The sequence below is a fragment of the Hippocampus comes genome, unplaced genomic scaffold, assembly GCF_001891065.2.
Source record: "Hippocampus comes isolate QL1 unplaced genomic scaffold, H_comes_QL1_v1.1 scaffold104, whole genome shotgun sequence".
NCBI classification, from domain to species: domain Eukaryota; kingdom Metazoa; phylum Chordata; class Actinopteri; order Syngnathiformes; family Syngnathidae; genus Hippocampus; species Hippocampus comes.
The window spans coordinates 3,234,884-3,252,428 of record NW_017806072.1 but is presented as its reverse complement, the minus strand read 5'-3'; the positions used below and the strand labels follow the sequence as shown (position 1 = coordinate 3,252,428).

The 17,545-nt window shown below is 40.3% G+C and overlaps 1 protein-coding gene across 1 annotated transcript in view; it reads right to left on the bottom strand.

The window, feature by feature from the left end:
- The window catches only part of mrpl23 (mitochondrial ribosomal protein L23), a 50,154-nt gene extending 37,959 nt beyond the window's left edge, over nt 1–12,195 (bottom strand). Inside the window, exons 1-2 of the mRNA XM_019894213.1 lie at nt 12,053–12,195; nt 8,867–8,989 (exon numbers count right to left, since the gene is read on the bottom strand). Of these exons, the coding sequence (XP_019749772.1) occupies nt 8,867–8,989; nt 12,053–12,072 (143 nt within the window). The 5' untranslated portion in view covers nt 12,073–12,195. The remainder of the gene's footprint in view (nt 1–8,866; nt 8,990–12,052) is intronic.
- Nucleotides 12,196–17,545: the final 5,350 nt, after the last annotated feature.

Here is a 17,545-nt window from a genome sequence, read left to right as displayed (position 1 = left end):
AAAAAAAAAAAAAAACTATTTGAAAAGTCTTACGATACGATACGATAAAGATATTTTTTTGGTCTTTTTCCCCATATGTTTGGTAGTGATAGCACATGATTTGGCACCGACAAAAAAAAGAAAACTGCAAGAAAATTGGTTGATAAATGAGCAAGTTATAAATTATTTTTAATGTCTATGCCTTTGACCGGAAAGTCACCCCTGCCAACATGGCTGCCATGTCGGCACGGTGATTAGCTGGGCTGCTATAATGCACTGGCAGATCTAGGGCAATTTCAGAAATTCACTGATGCACTAACACCACTTTGCGAGTGCATGTGTTTGAAGAGGCAAAGCGTGCTCCCCTCACAATTTCTGAATCCAGCCAACTGTATGTTATAAAACAAATCAGTGGCTCATGCTTCAACTGTTTCTATCTGCACTGCCTGACGCACTGAATGCACCGTATCCCCAGTTGGAGCGCCAAAGCCTGTATCCCACCGAGCAGCAAAGGTTTGCAAGTGTTTGCCAATGGAGTGAATGTTGATTTTTCGTCAGGGTTCATTCAAGGTCGCAAACGGTCGCAAAAGCGTTTACCGGACAATCGGCATCCATTTTAATGGTCGCAAACAGTTTTAGCGTCAAGAAAAAGCACTAAAACTGTTGGCAAACATATGGCGAACGTCTGGCAAACGTTTGCGACCTTGAACGAATGCAGACGAGAACTCAACATTCGCTACATTCGCAAACAGTCGCAAACCTTCCCCGCTCAGTGGGATACGGCCTCGAGAGTGCTCTCCGGCACTCATTTAAGGTGCATTCTGAATCACCGAACGGCACACGGGCCTTTATATCTGAGCTTGTGGCTGTTGTGTTGTGGAGTTTGCATTTCCGTTGTGGGTTAATGTCATTGCATTGAGGCTTGAGCAACTGTTGACTTGTGTTTTAAAGTATTCATTTCAAAGTTTGAAAGTATTAACCCTTTCAGGGACGGCGCTTACTACAGTGGACATCGTATCATGTTATCAGGGTGCATGAAAGGGATAATATAGGCAATTATAATATATTTTAGGGGACTGTCAATTATTTGCGGACATAAAAAAAAAAGCTGGATGGAAATGGAAAACTACTCTTGGATTCTCAGATTCTTAATTATACAGCTTATCCAAACATCTGAAAGTACTACCGTATTGGCCCGAATATAAGACGGCCCTGATTATAAGACGACCCCCTGTTTTTCAAGACTCAAGTTTGAAAAAAGACTTTTTGAACAACAAATTAATTTTTATACAGAAAATAATTACAGTACATCTGAAACAAATGATTATAACAATATATTTGAGAAAAAAGGCATGTTATTTTGCCTCATTCAAATTTTAATATCTGAACATTTAAATATGTCAACTAAAGTGCAATCACATTCGTAAAAGAATGGCTTCTGGTTTTTGAAATGTAAATTACATCATAACTTCTCCTCAGCTGCCGGTTAACCTGGCCGATCTTCGACCCACTTTTCTCCAGATTGTCGCCACGTTTCTCCATTTTCTGGTATCTCTTCTATTATTTTCTTCTCTTTTCTTTCTTACCGCTATTTTTTTATTTTTCTTCTTCGTGCTACCGCTATTTTTATTTTTATTTTTATTCTTCATGACAGGGGTTCACTTTGGCCTGGGGAGTCAAGTTCAGCATTTGCTTCAATGATATCTGGCGCCATCTAGCTTCGGGAATGGGTATAATGTCTAGACCCCGAATATAAGACAACCCCCACTTTTTCAGTCTTATTTCAATGCAAAAAACACCGTCTTATATTTGGGCCAATACGGTATATTTCAATCATACCACTACCCATTTTTAATAATGTGTAAATGCTGTCTGTAAATGTCTTCAAATGAATGATGCTATCATACGTGATGTTTTGAATTGCAATATGGTTCAATGATGTTATTTCACGTCTAACTCGAGGTGAAATCCAAATAAATCATCACAAACTGTATCATTAATGCACGCGCTGTAATGGTGAAGAAAATCACATCACAGTGGTTTAGTGTTAAGCATGAAACAGGAGAGTTGGCCAAACAAAGCCGCCGCTCATTGTCATTCTGCCCTCTTGTCAAGTTTGGGTGGACAAGTTTGGGTGGACTCAACACTCATCCCATCCACCAGACAATATGTATTACCCAGAAATTGCTCAACACTAAGTATCAAGATGATAATAGTAGACGTCTCGAGAGTCAGCCACTGAGAAACCGGAGACCTGACAAGAGAAAGGACAGCTGAGAAGTTGAGAATATAAGAGCGGCGTGTGAAGGATTAAATTTATTGTTTGGGGTTTGCTCAGACAAAAGAACAGAAATAGATCAAAGTGTGGAAGGTGGAAGTCCCACCACAGAGATGGTCTGTATCTTGGCAAGTTTGAAGCAAGTAAGTCAAGCTGTCCAAGATGCACTCGAATACAGTATTTCTCAAAGGGCTTTAAAATTCTTGGCATGAAGTACAAAGACAGCCAACACAACGGGAGGACAAGTATACCTGTGGTATACATCCTCTTAAACAAAGCACATGAAATGAGTTGGCAGCACTTTCAAAAGTCCTCAAATAGCTATTCAGTTTGAATGTCAACCTTGAGGTTTCCATGTGGCTGCCTGGTCTAAGCAGAAAAACTTCGCATCAAAAACAGTGGTGGTTAAATTAGTTTTTCCTCTGTGGCTTTGCTACATTTCTCAGAGCAGAATTTAAATTCTCAGAACTACTTATTCAATCTTCACAGCGTAGATTAGTGTCACTCGTGCAACATAAAACAAATGAACTCTGTTTCTCATTTAATTGAATATATTTCAAATGCTTTGGCACATCTGTGCAAATGATTACACTAGTCAAGATGTCAAGATGGCATACCTGATGGCAATTACAGAAATGGCTTTCCTTACATCAGGTTTTTGTGGTATTTTCATTTTTTGTTTTTAAGTTCGACCTATAAAAGTTTGAGCAATATGGATTTTATTATCCTTTGTAATTTATATGATTTCGGTCATTTCAGTGAAAATCCACCTGTTGCAGCACCTAACCGTACATTTGTATTACTGTTATATATTACCGGTACATGACTTTTACAATAATAACAATGATGATGATGATGATATTATTATTAATAATAATAATAATAATAATAATAATAATAATAATAATAATAATGGTGATAATAATGTTGTTGATGATGATGATGATAATAATTATTATTATAATAATAATAATGAAAATGGTGATGTGTGAGAGAAAAAAACAAGGGCAGATTCTGAAACAACACACACAAAAAAAAATCGAGAACAGTTTGCAAACTGTATTGCCCAGTAATATACAACTCTCTGCTGCTTATGTTATAGTTATAAGTTATTGTGTTCATTATATAATGATATTTGTTAATTATAACCTAGCACACATAGTTGTATAGATTTTCATTAGACTTTTTCCCAGGTGAATCTTGATTTTTCTCTAACGAAAGGGAAATAAAGGGAAATGTGAGAAGCATGAGATCAACCACTGAACAAGCAGTTTTCTAAAATTCCTCATCACAAGAGAAGATATTTAATGTGATGTAGATGACAATTTGTGGCTCAAAAACAAGGGCGAGCAATTCATTTTGCAAAGGGGCCCACATGAAAAACTGGAACGCATCCCAAGGGCCGACAAGCTGTAATAAACAGTCCAAATTGTTCACTATTTTATTGGTTATTCTATTTAATTATGTTACGTATGTTCTTATAAAATGCAATATTAAAGCATGTGATCTTTCTTATTTAAATGTACACTGAAAATATTTTGGTTGTTTTCCATTCATTTCAATGAGGAAAGATGATTTGAGACGAGTGCTTGGAGTAGCAAGCACTGTCGTGGAACAAATTAAATTGTATCTCCAGCACTTAATGGACACTTAATAGATGTCGAATTTCGTTGTTCAAGTAAGATGAATAGTTTTCAGCAAATATTGTTGAGATTCATTTCTGAGAAAAGATCTGACGGAGTCGCCCTAAAAAGCCATCGTGAAGTAGTTGCTCAGTTAATAAGCCTGCAAAGGGTTTCCAAATTCACTTATGCATTTGTGAAGCGGAACGCGCAAACATGGAGTGATCACAGTGGTAATCGCGGCATTGTTTGATCCAACAGGTACAGTATTGTACAGCTGCCAGACAATGGTAGCTGCTGTTACGAAGGCTCAGTTTTCTCAAATCAGATTACAGTGAGAAACCACAGCATGGTCTGGTTTCATAGTTATTAGTCAGCAGAGTTGCATAAAATGTGACTGAGAAGAAGACTGAACACTCTGTTCAGCGTTGTTTTTCTCTGTTGTGTGCATGCGTCTTTACCCATGCCAGGTGAGGGTTATAAATTGAGACGAAGGGGTGGTGGGAGGAAACCTAGAAATTTGATGATGTTCCTTCGAGAGTGAAGGGAAAATGCTGACAGCACAAAGGTTTAAGAACAATCCAAAGACAAAGAAATGTGTCTCTAAGGTAGGACAATCCAGGTGTCTGGCACAGAAAGTACCCAAGACGAACTGGTTTAGGGTGTTCTGCAAAGGAATGTAATTTTAAAAAAGCAGACTGGAAAAATAAATCGTAAGTGGCCAAAAAATCGAATGTAAAGCTACAGTTAATAGAAAGTTGATGAAAATGCAAATAACCGAGAACATAAAGCAGACTGGGGGAAAAAACACGTGTGGCCATAAAATAGAATATAAAGCTATAGTTCAAAGAAAGTTAATGAAAATGTAAAGCACTGAGAAAATCAGGGGGGAAGAGCAGAACATGGAAAGTGGAAAAAATGAAAGTCTACATATAAACACAAAGGTTGTTGGCAAAGAACAGTTTAACACTTATTGTTTTATTCTCTTTGTTAGATCTGTCAAGTGAAAGTGAAAACAAATTTCCTGAAGTAACTCAGCCAAGTGTCAGGGAGGTCATGAAATAACTAAACTAAAGGCACTCACACCAAAATCTAGGTGAAAAATATGAAAAGAAAGAGGAAAGGTTCTGTCTACTCAGGGTGCAACTTTGTGGCCCATGCAGCAAGACCCACAAAGAAGTGTGACATTATCAAATTTACACTGAGGTGAAAGCCACATCATGAAATTGCAAAAAGGGCTTAAAAAAAAAAAAATAAACAACCAAAAAATAAATAAGATAAAAATACATACAATAGTCAAGACACATGTATTTGTCAATAGCGGACATGGGACTTAACAGCTATCTTTGATTCACAAAGCTGATTTACAGAACATACAAACTGCATAGTTGTGGAGAGAGCGATGCAGTTAACAGAGTTCCGCTTAATCAATCGCAGTGCGCAGTCTGGCGCCGCAGCTTTGGTTTGCTCGATGTAAACTCTAAATATCCTGAACACAGGTGTTACCCAAAATAGAATGGTGCTTTCAAGCGAAAACACATTCAGACAACAAAAAGAGTACCGATTGTGCTGTGACAAAATGGCCAATACAGAACGATACTGTTTGAGCTATTGACGCTCCTGATACCACTAAGATTGATTCTCCAACATCGAGATGTTTGAAATGTCAGTCATTCGAGACTCGGTATTTGCAGTACAGTGTACTCACAAGTGAAAGGCGGTACGGGTATTTATTTTCAGACTCACGTGAGGAGCACACAAGGAACACAGCGATCTGATCTCCGTGTTAGCAAAACAATATTAAAGTTACATCCTGTCAGGTAGCGCCCAATTCTATTAGTGGTGTCCAGAATTCATTTGCAAAAGGCTGTCACAAGTAAATGAATATGTAATGCCAATTACAACATGACGGCTGATTAAAAATGGAACTAAATATGCTCAATATCAGCCAATCAGATACGGCCGATAAGATCCGTTGGAAAGTCTAACTAACATTTGAACGGCTCTTGCCATGCACCGGTGTCACCTATCCACAAACCTTGAATGTGGAGAGAACACAAAGCCTTTGACCTTTTATCTTGTAGATAAATACCCCCTTTACAAAGCACCGACAATTATCATGCATCCTTGTTCTTACATGAACACATGCTTAAAAAGAGGGTGAATCGTTTTGGCTGACTTCATGTGTCAATCACACACAGCCTGCTAAAAGCTAATGTCTACCCTTACCCATTGGAAATATTGGGTGAATACCGTTGTGCAGAAAGCAGGAGAGTGTAGTGAGAGTAGATCGGACATTTCTTCTCTCCCAAGCAGCCCCTTTGGGGAAAACATCCTCATAAGTTCAAGTTTGCTGTGAACGTGTGAAAGCGGCTTTTGAAACAAAGGCCACATTGTGTTCAATGCCTGAGAACACCATCATTACTACTTCGCATTAACAGCTGTTGAGCATTACAACTTATCAGCACAAACACTGCCTATGCTAAATAGGCCTAACAACAGCGTTCATTGCCATAATAACTCATGAGTAAATCGGAGTTGATATTTGATGTGTCACTGCCCATTTGTCCATCTAAGGTTTTTGTCTAGATCAGCGGTGTCAAACATACGGCCCGCGGGCCGGAAGCGGCCCGCAAGGAGGTTCAATCAGGCCCGCAGGATAATTTAAAAGTGAAAAAAAAATGCATTAAAGACACAGAATTAATATTTTTAATAAGGTGCAATTTATTGAGTATCCGCAAGGGGACACTGTTTTGATCAGAGAAGAAGACAACAGCAGCCTCAGTCGGTCACTGAGACAGACCCATGACAGCAGACGCTATCAATAGCACTCTCACATTTACACATTTAATAGCACTCTCCTTAGTTTGTAAGGTGTAGGCAGGGATTACATTTAGATTTTATATGCCCGTGTAAATGGTTTATAACTTCCTTTCTTTATAAATCTCGTTTAATCTTAAAGTGCATTACTATAGTTTTCAATACCAATTACTTGTTAAAGTTTGTCCAATCAGTGGGATCAGTTGCAATGCATATACGTGAATGATAAAAGTAAATTGCACATTTGTCGAAGGAAATGTAAGGTGCTTCATGAAATGTTTTGTAAAAGATATGTTCATCAAATTTTAACATTTCCCTAATGTTCTTGTGCTTCTTTATACCAAAACAAAGGAAAGACATATTGTTTTGGTTATTTATAGCAAAGTATGGTATCATTTTAATGGTCCGGCCCACTTGACATCTACCGAGGCTGTATGTGGCCCACCATGTGAAATGAGTTTGACACCCCTGGTCTAGATCAATGAGCCATGGCCCTTTACCAGACAGTGCAAAATAAATAAATAAATAAATAAATTGGGCACACCCAAACCTCCGAAACATTAAAGAATTTGTTCTGAGGGAGTTGGTGAACCACCAGTTTGTTCGGATTTTGAAAGTTTTTCAAAAAGTCAATTCTTTGAAAAACGGTGCAGGCAATTTCTTTAAATGTTGACCGTCAACTTTGGAACTGTACGTCACTGACCTTGGACTGAAGAGGTTACTCTGGTCTAGCAGAATGCATGTTTATGCAAGTACTGTGTGTTTACATACAAAGCTCATTCCCATACAGTGAGACGTGATCACAAAATGTAAGCGAATGCTTCCATCAACACTGTAATTCAACATGTGTCAAATCATGTATTGTGTCCTATCACATATTACCCCCCCCCCCACCCCCCGCCCCCCATGATGACAGCATTTTGCCAAACCTCTCTCTAAACTCCAAATATACACAAACACTTTTGTGTCCACCTGGTACACACACACACGCACACACGCACGCACGCACGCACGCACGCACGCGCACACACCAAATTATGTAAGCATTCTTGGAATTCAGCAGACAAGAGACAAGAGTCACATTCGTAGGAGGCCAAGCACCTGGATGAACAGATTACAGTCGAAAACCCCACCAGAGACCCATCTTAATCTTGTATTTTTCTCCCCAGCACAGCACAAGCTTTGGACCTCTCAGTTCTGCTAACCTCAGTGACCTTGACAACAACAATCTTCAGTTGGACTTCATGACACAGAGTAATACTGTAATGTGTTGCTTTGCAAATTTATCACACTCCCAAGGCGTTGAATGGATGATTCAATTGGTAAATGTGTGTAAAAATACAAGAGGACAGATAGCTTGAGATGATGCCTTAATGACGTAAACTGGACAGACAAATTGGATAAACATGAGGGAGCTTTCCAAGTGCAACATAGCCCTGTGGACTACCACACAGTAAATTACAACTTACAAACATGTTCATTAAGTGGAGTCGACAACTCCCAAAATGGGAAGATTGAAGAAAAAAAAAAACCAAACTTGAAGGAGTCATTTCAGAATTGTTCTTTGAATTATACAGTATATTTAGGATTATAAGACACAATATATGAAAAGTACAGTGTATATTTGGAATCCCTAGGTACTATTAAAAATGGAGCATTTATTTGGGAAATACAATGGGATGAAGTTTTGGAGAAGAGCCAAAATATGTCGCTTTCCTTTACTCTATTGATGTTAATATTGGTGCCATAAACTGACGAAAGTCGTACAGCCAAATACAGAGTGTGGACTTAATCTTCCACTATACTCCCTGTGTCAGCCATTCACAAGCCATCGCTGCAACACAGCTCAATATAGAGGACCAAAAGGCGCTGAAAGAATTCTGGACTGCTGACTGATATTTCTGACTTCTGTTCTTGAGGTTGCTCTACCACCTTGTGGCCATGACGCAAAGTGCAGTTCATGTCAAAACATTTTGGCCGATAAAGTGGGGAAATTTCGTAACATAGTAGTTTTTGATTTTGACAAAACACTGAACTGATTGAAACATTTGAGATTCAAGGGTTCTTTCTTAGATGATAACACTTGTAAGGTTCTGTTGGTTGTTTGTCAATGTAGCTTGGCCTAATGCCTCATGGATCTTTGCAAGTTGTAAATTGTAAGACTTACTCCATTGGGATGCGGAACTGGACAGTGTCAGGAGGCTGCTCTTTTCCAGGCCTTACCAGCTTCAAGAACCAGTTTGGTCTGAAGAGTCTCAGCTGTGGGTTACCCAGCTGGTACAAAGGATATCTGCAAGCAAAACAATGTCAACTTTTTTAAAAGGTTCCGGTCATAGAAAATTGACTTCTGAATTGCTGTAACTAGCTGACAACCACTCAACGGTGCACCCCACTGTCAGATGGGGTGGGTGGATTTTTAAATTGCGAACATACAGCGAGACAAGACACAAAATAACGTCAACATTGATGTCGGCATATTCAATGCATATTAATAGGGGTCTTTATCGAATTGCAATGATTTAAATTTTCAACGCTGTTGTCTGCTTCGTCTTTTTGAACAAATGAAGCATCATGAAGCTTTAAACCATGAGCAAACCAATTGGCTGGAATACTTCAGTGCTGAATGAAGCTTCATTTCACCATCATTAGGTCATATTATTTGTAACAATAATCATGAGCTTTTTCAATTCACTCACAAATTCAGTTATTCTGAGCCTGCTTAGTTGAATACAAAGCTGTTGTTGTTGATGTTACGTGCTACTGGAGAAAAAAAAAATAATTCTTGAAATGTGGGTTAAAGTGGGTTTGTGTAATATCTATATTCAAGGTGCTTTTTAAGGTGCAAATGTCATCCAAATTTGTGTTTTTTTAAAGACGAAGAGATTGCCCCTCGAGTCATTTCTGGTATTCCACCCATTACGTTCAGCGATTCAACTCAGCCTTTTATTTGCACACGTCCACTTGTGAGCCTGAGGAGATGGGAAATTTATACAAAATATTATAGGGGTGTTCACACGGCAACTTTTACTCCGGTGTAGCACCGGGACTGCCCCCGTAGAGCGTTCACACATACAACGTTATACCGGTGTAGCCCCTGAAAACAGCTTAAACCGGAGCAAATTTAACCCTGCTCAGGAGGTGGTTTAAAACTTCTGAGTAAATGCTAGTTTGTGGGGCAGCACCGATGTAAAATGTGATGTGTGAATGCTACAGGAGTAGACTCGCTACACGTGGGAAGAGTTGATTTCATACGGGTACAATGCGTTGCTTTCGTGCTCTGTTATACTTCCGTCATCTTTCCTTTCTCTTTCTCATCCTTTTACGGTGTCTGATAGACCGCAGCATTGATTTGACTGGAGAAGTATAAACCATGTTTTTTTTTGTTATGTCACAAACAAGTAGGGGAAAAGGAAGTACACTTTACGCATTCGCATGTTTTATTATCGTATTGCACGGCCGCAGAAACTGCCGTGTGAACGCAAATGGGGCTGCACTGGGGTTAACACGCTTCTCTTTAGTAAGCAGCTTTACACGTGTGAACGCTCCACAAAATTTACACCGGCATAAGATATATAGCAACAAAATACATCGGTGCAGCACCGATGCAAATGTGTGCCGTGTGAACACCCCTTATGTGAGACAACTTCACTTTGGCAACAAAAAATTGGCACTGGCAGTCTGTCCGTCTCTCTCTCTCTCTCTCTCTCTCTCTCTCTCTCTCTGTCTGTCTCTCTGTCTCTCTCTCTCTCTCTCTCTCTCTCTCTCTCTCTCTCTCTCTCTCTCTCTCTCTCTCTCTCCATTTCTTCCCACTCAAGTCACAAAGCTGATCTCTTTTGCTCTCCCTCTGTCCCTGCTCTGCACCTGGCTAGAGCAGGGCAATGGGCACGGGGAGCTACGTAGCCCCCAAAGACGACATTAGCTCTCATAACTGCCTGTTCTAAAATAAGCACTCAAGTGATGGGACATTGTGATTTCCTAGGAATGTTGTAGAAGCAAGCATTTGAAAAAGTAAACACATGCAAACATTTGTAGAAATGAAGCATTGTATACTGATATTCATATGTTTCTGACCTTGTTAACAATTATTGCGAGAAATCATTCACGTATTCACTGTTCAGTGTCTTCACATCCATTAATTTCATCCAACAATTTTCTAATCCGCTTTTTTCTCACATGGGTCACGGGCATGCTGGAGTGTATCCCAGCTGTCTTTGGGCAGTAAGTGGGAGACACCCTGAACTGGTTGCCATCCAATCGCAGGGCACACAGAGATGAACAACCATACGCACTCACACTCAATTGGCAATTGAGAGTGTTCCATTCACCTTCCATGCATGTTTTTTGAATGTGGGATGAAACCGGAGTACCCAGAGAAAAACCACGCTGGCATGGGGAGAACATGCACACTCCACACAGGAAGGCCGGAGCCGGAATAAACCCTGCACCTCTCCACTGTGAGGCACACGTGTTAACCAGTTGACCACCGTTCTGCCCGATGAATTTCATTGATTGTTAAAAAATGTGTATTTCCAAGTAATTTGAACAAACCGTGAGCCCTTGGCATTTATCAGTCTTCAAGAAGTACCTTTGGTTGGTGAGACCTGTTGTGCATTACTACAGAAAATAAATAAGTGAAATTGGTTAATTCCGATGACACATCTAAACACGCTAAAGTGCCAGGGAACAGTGGTAGGGAATCATCGGTGTAGGCTGTACAGTTGATTCTAGTTAGAATGGGTCGTGCTTGTGTACCAGTGTTCCATGTAGTTGACGAAACAGACAGAGAGGAGCACAAATTCCGCAAAACAACAACTATGGCTACTCAACATTGACACACCAGAATTTAAAGGACACACATTTTATCGAAATAGATCACAGGATCCTAGAACAACAGATCATTTCTAAGCGAGACAAGTAAACTATTTATCTTTGGGTAGAACCCCATTCTCTAAACAAATTTACAGCAGATGACTGCATCTTCAGTTTGTCGTTAATGTCATTGCAGCTGTTGTGAAAGCGCTATATAAATCAGGATTTATTGTATTGTATTGTGACCTGGAGCACAGCCACTGCTGCGTTGGAGTACTGCATGTTTTTAGCATACCATGCTAACAAAGGATAGTCATGTTGCAAAACGCTCGTATGGTTTATTCTTCACAACGCATCATCCGCCCGACTTCAGGCAAAGACAAGACAAAAACACGAAATTCGCACAGTGGATGGGTAAAGTCGGACGGGAGTCTTGCAATCTTTAATAAATCAAGTGCTTCAGAAGGAGACATAGCATGAACTAAAAATGACTGTATTCGCGCTTGTCATTCTAATTGAAACAGTATAAAACCCGATAACTTACAGTAGTCTCGTTACTGGCATCTTTGTTATGGTTCGTTGTGGTATAGGCTTGATAAGTAGTTGTTTTGCAGGCTTTCCAAGGTTGTTTCAGCAGGACATGTGCGCGTTACTTCCGGGAACAAACTCATTGCGCATGCTCACCAATCTGCACAGCCGCATTGGGTCATGCCAAGTTGCAACATTGGCGTGCCGTCAAGGCTTGCCTATTGATATATGCTTGTGTACAACGTTGAAGTTACGCTGTGTGATGAATCCTGATATTCCTGCGACCCGAGTTTATATAGGCACCAGCATTTTTGAAACCCTGATCATTTTACAATTGTGTTCTCAAGAAAAGCAGGTAATTAACTATCATACAATATGCATCCAGGGCAATCATCAACATTACACTCTTCAAGAGATATTTGTTCTATTGTCTATTTTTGCCGGCACCGGAACACACACTCCGGAAGGTGACATACACATATTTCACAAGTACTGCTGAATCAATCCCTTACCATCAAATAAAAAAAAGTTCAGTTTTATTGAATTTTATACTTATTCTAATTGCATTAAAATGTAATAACAGAGTTGCGAATATGCAAATGGGCTCAAATTACAAGCTTCTCACTGGCCAAGAACAAATATATGATAAATAGACAGACATATTTTTACTTGCAAACTCATTTTTTAATTATTTGGTGTTCACATTATCATATCATACAACACCATGTATTTTTAGATAATCAATTTGGACTTGCTACTGTGATGCCCTGAACGGTGAACATCAGAGGTCGTTTATTTTTAAGACTAGTTAACGTTGTTGGAAGGTTTCCGGATACGCTTCATCACTTTATCACTCAGTACATGTAGGCCTAAAGAGAGAGCAGCAGAGGGAGACTCGGTCCCACTTCTATAACAGAAGGCAGGTGAGCTGTTATTGAATAGAAGAGCCACTTGAAATAAACCACACCCTGATATCTGGGGGGGACAACATAATTGTTTCTGTTACTGCAAACTTCATCAAGACTGTTACGTTGAGTATCACTAATATAGCTCATGCAAAAAACTACTGGGCCAGTTTTTATAAATGGGATGGACAACGAGGAAACAATCACCCTTTGTGTGACAAAAGAGCAAATCCAAAATCCGGTAGTTTGTATTTCTGTCCCTACCAATACAATATATACAGTAACTTGTGTCCTTTTTTTTTTTTTTTTTTTAATTCCCTTGATCATTATACTGTTGCGGATGGGTTGGAGACTATTCCAGCTGAGCTGGGCAAGAGGCAAGAGCTACAACCTGAACTGGTCTCCAGGCAGTCGCAGCAATATAGAACAAATCCTATGCTCGCTTAGGGACTAAGATGATTATCATAGCTTGGAAGATCCATGTGCTCATGTGACTGAAACTTCATTATTTACATTTATTGGAAGGGGCAAAAGCCAGCAGAACATTGATTGGTTGAAAGGTTCTGTCCAGGTGAACCACATAACTTGTTTAAAAAAAAAGTGGTGCATAGTGCTTGTTTGTAGGTTTATATAGCGGCATTAGGGACAGTTTTCATTGGTCATGCTGCTCCTGATGCTATTTAACCATTGTCCCATAAGAACTGTTGGCCCTTGTGTGCATTCTCTCTTGCCATATTCATTCCAACCTCTGTCCACATCCTGATGTTATCAGCCCCGCTTGTTTTCCTTCTCTCTGGCCTCCCCTGTCGTTCAACTTCTCCTTCGATGGTCATCTGTAGTTACACTATCTGGAAGCAAGTTCCATTGTCCCTTCATACAGGTCTTCCTTTCTCCCTTTTCCCTCTCTAACTGGGCAAGCAGTCTGCCATTCTCTATACTTCTACTGTTTGGCAAACACACAATTGGTCTTGTCCTTCCAACTTACCTGTAGCATTCTGCACCATACCCACATCTCAAAGGCCTTTATCTTCCTCATGTCACCTTGTTTTAAAGTCCGGCGTTCCCCACCATACAAGGTAATGCTCCATATGAAAGATTTCACCTCCTATTCATTTATTTTCAGGCCCATCTCTTTTGCCTTCCACACGCTAATTAGCTGACTGGTGGCATCTCGTGGAAACGCTAATCCAGCACTCATCTCAGGTGTTCAGTCTGTATCAACCATGACCATGGGGCCAAGATCTTTGACATTGTCTGGTTGGTTGATTCCATTTTTGCCAAGGAAGACTTGTTCTTTGCTTGTGCATCATTACGTGTGTTTGGCAGATTTTATGTGTTGACACAATTTTTGGCTGTACTACTCCAGAGCTTGTTTGTTTCTACTTGAGAGCATGCAATCAATGTGGTATCACCAGTGCGGACATTCCATGTTGGTCTACCACCTGCAGTGCAGCCAAGCCTTTCAGCAAAAGTCTCCTTCACCTGTCTGATAATGGCTCAACTCAACTTTATTTATGGAGCACTTTAAAACAACCACAGCTGCAAACAAGTTGCTGTAAATGGAGCAAAACTTAGTCATACGAGAACAAAGACAGTTAAAACAATAAATTAATAACATTTTAAAAAAAAGTAAATTCGTATCATAGACATTTCATCGGTAAAGCTCTCTTTCTGTTGAGCACACCACAAAGCTATAAAATGTGTTATGACTGTTCTGAAGACCTGTAACAGGAGTACGGCTCTCCTCACTTTGGAATTAGCTTCCATTTTAAATGTTTTTTTGAGAGGTCAGGATTGTAGGTGTCATAATGTGTTTAATGGCCTGATAAAGGGCAGACTATGTGACGCCCTAAAACACATGGGCATACAGCCTCTCACACTTCAAACACGTACTGTAATTGAAATTGAGAGAGTGATCATCATGCGATTTGTACTTGTTGAAATTAAATAGGCAAGCACCACAATGTTCACCAGGGAAGTGGAAAATGAAAACTTTACTGACACCGCTGTTGTGTGTGTGTGTGTGTGTGTGTGTGTGTGTGTGTGTGTGTGTGTGTGTGTGTGTGTGTGTGTGTGTGTGAAAGAGAGAGAGAGCATTGACAATGAAACTTCAGGTCTCGGGCATTGGAAAGTGGCTGCTTTTTCTGACTGGACAAAGAGGGAGAAAGAGAGAGGTGGATAGACGGAAACAGTCGGGTCCACAGCAGTGTCGACCCGCCAAGAGTGGGTGCTTGGAAATTTCCCATCTTAAAGGCAGCCGGGAATAAATCGGTTTTGAATAACCTGGAGAGAAAATAAAGGGAAGTTTTAAATTAAAAATCCAGACCAGAGATGGAAAGGTTGCAATGAATAGTGAGCCCTCCTGTTTGAGCGATTTCCCTGAAGCCACTTTGTCTCAAGATCCGATATCTGCAGTATCATTTTCCAAAGGACAAATTACGTCACATTTTACGTTCATGTGTACCGTCGTGGTTTCTCATTGCAGATATCTATGAATCGGTTGCAGATATCTGCTCTGTGAATTACGCAACTGAATTGTAGCTGTGATATAGTCATTTTGACTCTTGCAGTTCAAGATATCTTTGAACCGTCTCCATTCAAGATATCTGCATGTCCCTTAAATCTTAAATGAAGTTTAAACTACCAAGCAAAATAACATTGTGGCAGCAATTCTAGGATTAGAAATGTTTTAGTTTGTTGAATACGTCAGACATGTTGCTCCAATACAAAAAAAAAATCACTGGATGTTGAAAATGTTTTTACTTTAAAGGAAGTAGTAAGTAGACACCAGTTAGATTCAAGAGACCCACATACATCCAATAGTAATACTAAATATCCAACCATTATCCGAACCGCTTATCTTCATGACTGTCAAGGGGGAGCCTACTCCAGCCGTCTTCAGTCAATAAGTAGGATGCACCCTAAACTGGTTGCCCGCCAATCGGAGGGCACACAAAGATGAACATCCATGAACACTCACAACCACACTTATTGACCCATTCAGAGTGACCACTTAACCTACCATGCATTTTGGGGGAATTTACGAGTAAACTCGTGGGAAACAGCTTTCCTTTGATTGTTGCTTTCTACATGTGGCCGTCTTGTGGCCACCATGTCTCTTCATTGTGTGTGCTGCATTGAAATTCAGCGTGCCGTTGGTGTAGTTGTGGCCAGCCACGGTACCCTTTGAGGCGGTCGTGGGTGGCCACAACTACACAACACAACACAACACAACACAACACAACGTGGCACAGTTGCCTGTGTGTCTAGTCAGTACCTGGGGCTGGCTGTGTTGTGTATGTTGTCTTGTGTGTTTGTCAGCCCCTATCCTTCATGTGTCTTTTGGTAGCACTGTCATTTGGTTAGGGCAACAAATTAGTCATTTTCCATAGCCATCAACCATTCATTGATGGAATGAGAAGTTCAAAAGAGCGCAATTTTGGATTAAAAAAAAAAGTTAATTGGGAGAATCAAATGTCATTAATATATGCATGATTCTAGCACATTACATCATCTTAAAGAACGTTGCAAACAAAATGGGTTACCTGTAACCATTACAATGTCACTTTTGTGACACTTATGTTTCAGCACTGCTAAACTTTGCACAAAGATTCCAACACAGAGTAGATGAAGCGATTTCTTTCGCACACTATCACGTTAACCTTGCCCCTTTGCCATCAAAACTAATTAAGTGGTAGAAAAAAAATGGCCAATTCGGGAGTGATTTGTCTTTTTTTCATGCCCCGTGTTCACACTCTCAAAGGGAGTGGAGCATGCCACTCAACAGTCCTCTGCCTATTTATAGCTGGAAGGGATGGGCGGGATGGATGGTCTGTAAATTCAGACCCCCCACCCCTCCCCTGGATGTTCCGTTGAAGTCATAAGCCTGACCTCTAACCCATGAGCCTGACCGCTGCACTACCCATGTTGAACTTGGGCAGGCACGCATGCTTGGACGCATTATCCCGTACTCCTGCCTCTGACAGAGGTATGTGATGGATTAGGAGCTGAGGGGGGACTGACATGCATAAACAGGAACAAGAGCAACTGATCTTCAAGTTATGTCAGCCAGCACCTCTTCGGACATCTGGTGTGTCACCGTGGAAAACCTTAACTAAACATGGCGTTATTGCTAAAACCTGGTGTTATTATTATTATTATTATTATTATTATTATTATTGTTGTTATTGACATGATGATTGTTGGAATAAATGTAATTCTGTTATCCCATAATTACTCTGAGTGTAACGACAAAACCTTTGTTCCAGAGTGCGATTTCGCAAATACCTCATTTACAATGGGGTAGGTTTGTTATGGGAGACTTGTCGGCCTGTGAGAGCCCAGACGGCTCCTGTTCTGGCTCTTAAGTTAACATCCTTTTGTTAAGTTAACGGCTTCTGATCAAATTAACTGTTGCTTGTGAGAAGATAACATCAACCCCAGGACATAATGTGAGGGACATCCACAGCTGTGTTCGCGGACCACCGACATCCAGCAGGAGCCGTCTGACACCTCAGGAATGAACTGTGTGTTCTCATTGAAAGTCTCCTCGACTGAAACTGTTGTGAAATGTGCAAATACTCCCCACACCCATGAGAAGATCG